The sequence below is a fragment of the Polypterus senegalus genome, chromosome 3 (assembly GCF_016835505.1).
Source record: "Polypterus senegalus isolate Bchr_013 chromosome 3, ASM1683550v1, whole genome shotgun sequence".
NCBI classification, from domain to species: domain Eukaryota; kingdom Metazoa; phylum Chordata; class Cladistia; order Polypteriformes; family Polypteridae; genus Polypterus; species Polypterus senegalus.
Window position 1 is genome coordinate 274,057,765 of NC_053156.1, and position 3,360 is coordinate 274,061,124.

The 3,360-nt window shown below is 38.6% G+C and overlaps 1 protein-coding gene across 1 annotated transcript; it reads right to left on the reverse strand.

Moving 5' to 3' along the window:
- Positions 1-308: 308 nt before the first annotated feature.
- On the reverse strand, positions 309-2,539 carry LOC120526907. Its single transcript, XM_039750008.1, has 4 exons — positions 2,180-2,539; positions 1,239-1,353; positions 802-1,148; positions 309-492 (listed from the first exon to the last, which is right to left on the reverse strand). The coding sequence occupies exons 1-4, from the start codon at positions 2,481-2,483 to the stop codon at positions 392-394; spliced, it is 867 nt and encodes a 288-aa protein (XP_039605942.1). The 5' UTR covers positions 2,484-2,539; the 3' UTR covers positions 309-391.
- Between the last annotated feature and the right edge of the window lie 821 nt (positions 2,540-3,360).

Consider the following 3,360-nt stretch of genomic DNA (forward strand, 5'->3'; position numbering starts at 1 on the left):
GAAGAAAAAAAAAAAATGCAGACTTATTTCAGACATTCTACCCATGTCATACCATACCTTAGAACTAATTTAGAAACATAAAATATTTTTCCATTGAGAAATAACTGATTCTACAGTTTCTTATTTTGCCTATGATTAGCATATAATGTTTAGATTTGGTCTTGTCCTATTATGTACAAAAGAATTAGTAATTGTTTAAAATTATGACACAATCCAAGTGAATATTTTAAGTTAAACAAAACCAGAAAGAGAACAAAGTCTAGCTTTGCAATCCATACCATGTTCTTTTCTTCAAAGCATTGGTTGGTTGTTTCAACCAGGCCTCAAAGTCACCCACTTCCTCCAATGATTGCAAAGGAAACTGGACCTCCTCAGGCATATCAGGTGAGCATTAAATGTTTAGCCGACCAGATAGTGAACTGATCATGACAGCCAATTGTGACAGCTGGTGCTTCACATGTTCAAGCAATGTGAGGATATGAAGATCTGCAGCTGAAAAATAAATACCAGCAAAATATAAAAATGATACTATTCATTTGAATACTTTGAAAAGGCAATGAATCCTACTCTTGCACTTTGGAGCAAACATAACTCTCATATATGTTAAAACAGCATCCTTTGGAACATATAAAATTTAACATCTTAAAAACCAAAACACTAAAAATCAAGGAATATACTGGCACAAAATGAACATGACAACAAATACCATATGGGATTAATAAAGTATCTAACATATAGATATGTTCAAACATGTGTTGAATATGTGAAACAAGTACAATCAATAGTCTGATCATAACTTACCAGTGCAAGGTATTGGTTCTGTTCCACATCGATCCACTCTGTAAGTAGGCTTGAAGAGTTCAGAAGTATTTTTCAGTTTTGGAAGGCTCATGGAAATTTGTTGAGATGTATTTTCAGAGAGCAATAGTGACTGGTAAGGAGGTGGCACCTGAAGCAAAGAATGTGGTGGTGAGCAACAAGGTGGCACAGATGGTAAAGGTGGTGATGGTACCTGAGGTGCAGAATGTGGGGATAACATGCAAGGTCCAGTTGACTGTTGAGGTTTTGAAAATCTTGTCAAGGGAACTTTTGTTTTATTAGCCAAGTCTTCATGTTCACTTTCACAGTCCATGTCACCATAGTAGTGGCTGTTTACAGAAGATTAAATGTGCATATATTACTCAAAACAAACGTTTCATACATTCAATAAAACACATGTGAAGTTGAATCAAACTTACATTAGTTTAGGAGCTCTTTTCACCCTGCCTATATCCTCATCATCATCTGAATCCAATTCTGAAGTTTGACAAATCAAAGACTTCTTCATCCCTTGCCATGCAGACATGTAATCTCCTAAAAGCATTTCAAAAAAGTTAATATCAGGTGATGTAATATAACATTATCACTTCTGTGATCTTTTAAATCACTACGACCTAGGCCCCATTTACATCTAGCATTCACATATTTTCTTTTTGTAATCGCATCACAGTTTCATAGCATTTAACCAGCAAAGTGAAACTAGGAAAAATTGTAAGAGACCTACGTAAGAAAGTAAGAGTAAATTTCAATTTGGATAAATGTAATCACTAGAGGGCAGCACGGTGGCGCAGTGGGTAGCACTGCTGCCTCGCTGTTAGGAGACCCGGGTTCGTTTCTCAGGTCCTCCCTGCGTGGAGTTTGCATGTTCTCCCCGTGTCTGCGTGGGTTTCCTCCCACAGTCCAAAGACATGCAGGTTAGGTGCATTGGCGATTCTGAATTGTCCCTAGTGTGTGCGTGTGCCCTGCGGTGGGCTGGCAACCTGCCCAGGGTTTGTTTCCTGCCTTGCGGCCTGTGTTGGCTGGGATTGGCTGGGGCAGACACCCGACCCTGTAGTTAGGATATAGCGGTTTGGATGATGGATGGATAATCACTAGAGTTGCATGTTAGTGAAAGGTGTGAACTAGGCCCTGATTTCTCATGAACACTAGTATGAACGTATAATGGTTGTTGGAAATGAGGCCTGGAGACAGTGAAAAATCACATGATTGCAACATGAAAATAAGGCCTTAGACAAATGTTTGTTGCTTTTCTATTAAAAAAAATTAACATAGCAAGAAATCAATATTTTACAGCAATATTTCTCTGGTGAAAGGGATCAAGTCAGGGACATACGACTCGTATCTTGAACATTGCAATTACCGTAGGACTTTAGTACTCTAACATCATGCTTGGTCCAGTCAGGGCATGGTTCCTCAGCATATCTTGCTGCTTTGTTGAGTCTTTGATTGCTCTTATAATTTGGCCAAAAGGTTGTGCCATCACTGTACCAAGACTGTGGTATAACTGACACAGCTTTTTGTTCATCTAAAAACTGAACTACCAGAAACATCCTGCAAAAGAAAAAAAAGACAATGCTCAAAATAAACATAATATTTACATGTTGCACACAAAATGCATTACCTAAACAGCAGGTGATACCACCTAGCACATCCTCACCCCTCATTTTAATAAAACCAAGAATGCTTTTTTGACTATGGATTAAAGATAAGCTTTGTATGGTAGTTTGCAATGTGCAGCAAGTTTATCCATTAGCCATAGAAAAAAAATGTTTAAATTCCACATTTTAATTTATACAAAAAAAAAAAAAAATTCAAACATTAAATGCTGTTATCTTTACTGTAGACATTAAAACAAAAATAGCCCTGGTGCCCTGTCCTGGATTTGTTCCTGCCTTTGGCCCAATGCTAATTGGAATAGGATCCAGCAGCACATGCAACCCTGGTTTGCATTAAGTGAATAAGAAAATGACAAAAATAGCTACTACCTATCAGCAATAATGCAAGAGGTAATGAAATAAAGACTACTACTGCAGATGATCCTTGCTTAAACAAAACAGATCTACAAACACATTTAGTTAACAGCTTTTAAACGTGTACCAGGGTTATACAAAAGCCACCACAAATAATAAATGAAATCATTACTGACAGGTAAATGTCTCCATATCACTTAAATTGTCAGTCAGTCAGTCATCTTCTAACACGATGAGCAGTGTTGTGGGGGTTGCTGGAGCCTATCCTGGCTAGTATAGGGTGAAAGGCAGGAACAAACCCTGGATAGTAGGGTGCCAGTGCATTGCAGGGTGAACAGACACACCAACCATACACTAGGGACAATTTATTTTATCCACCTAATCTGCATGTCTGTGTACTGTGGGAGAAAACTGGAGTACCCAGTGGAAACCCATGTAGACAGGGGGGAGAACATGCAAACTGCACAGAGGGAGGACCTGGGATGTGAACCCTGTGGTCTCTTTACTGCGAGGCAGCACTCCTGCCATGCCGCCCTCAGTTAAATTGTAACCTATATCACTTAAATTGTAA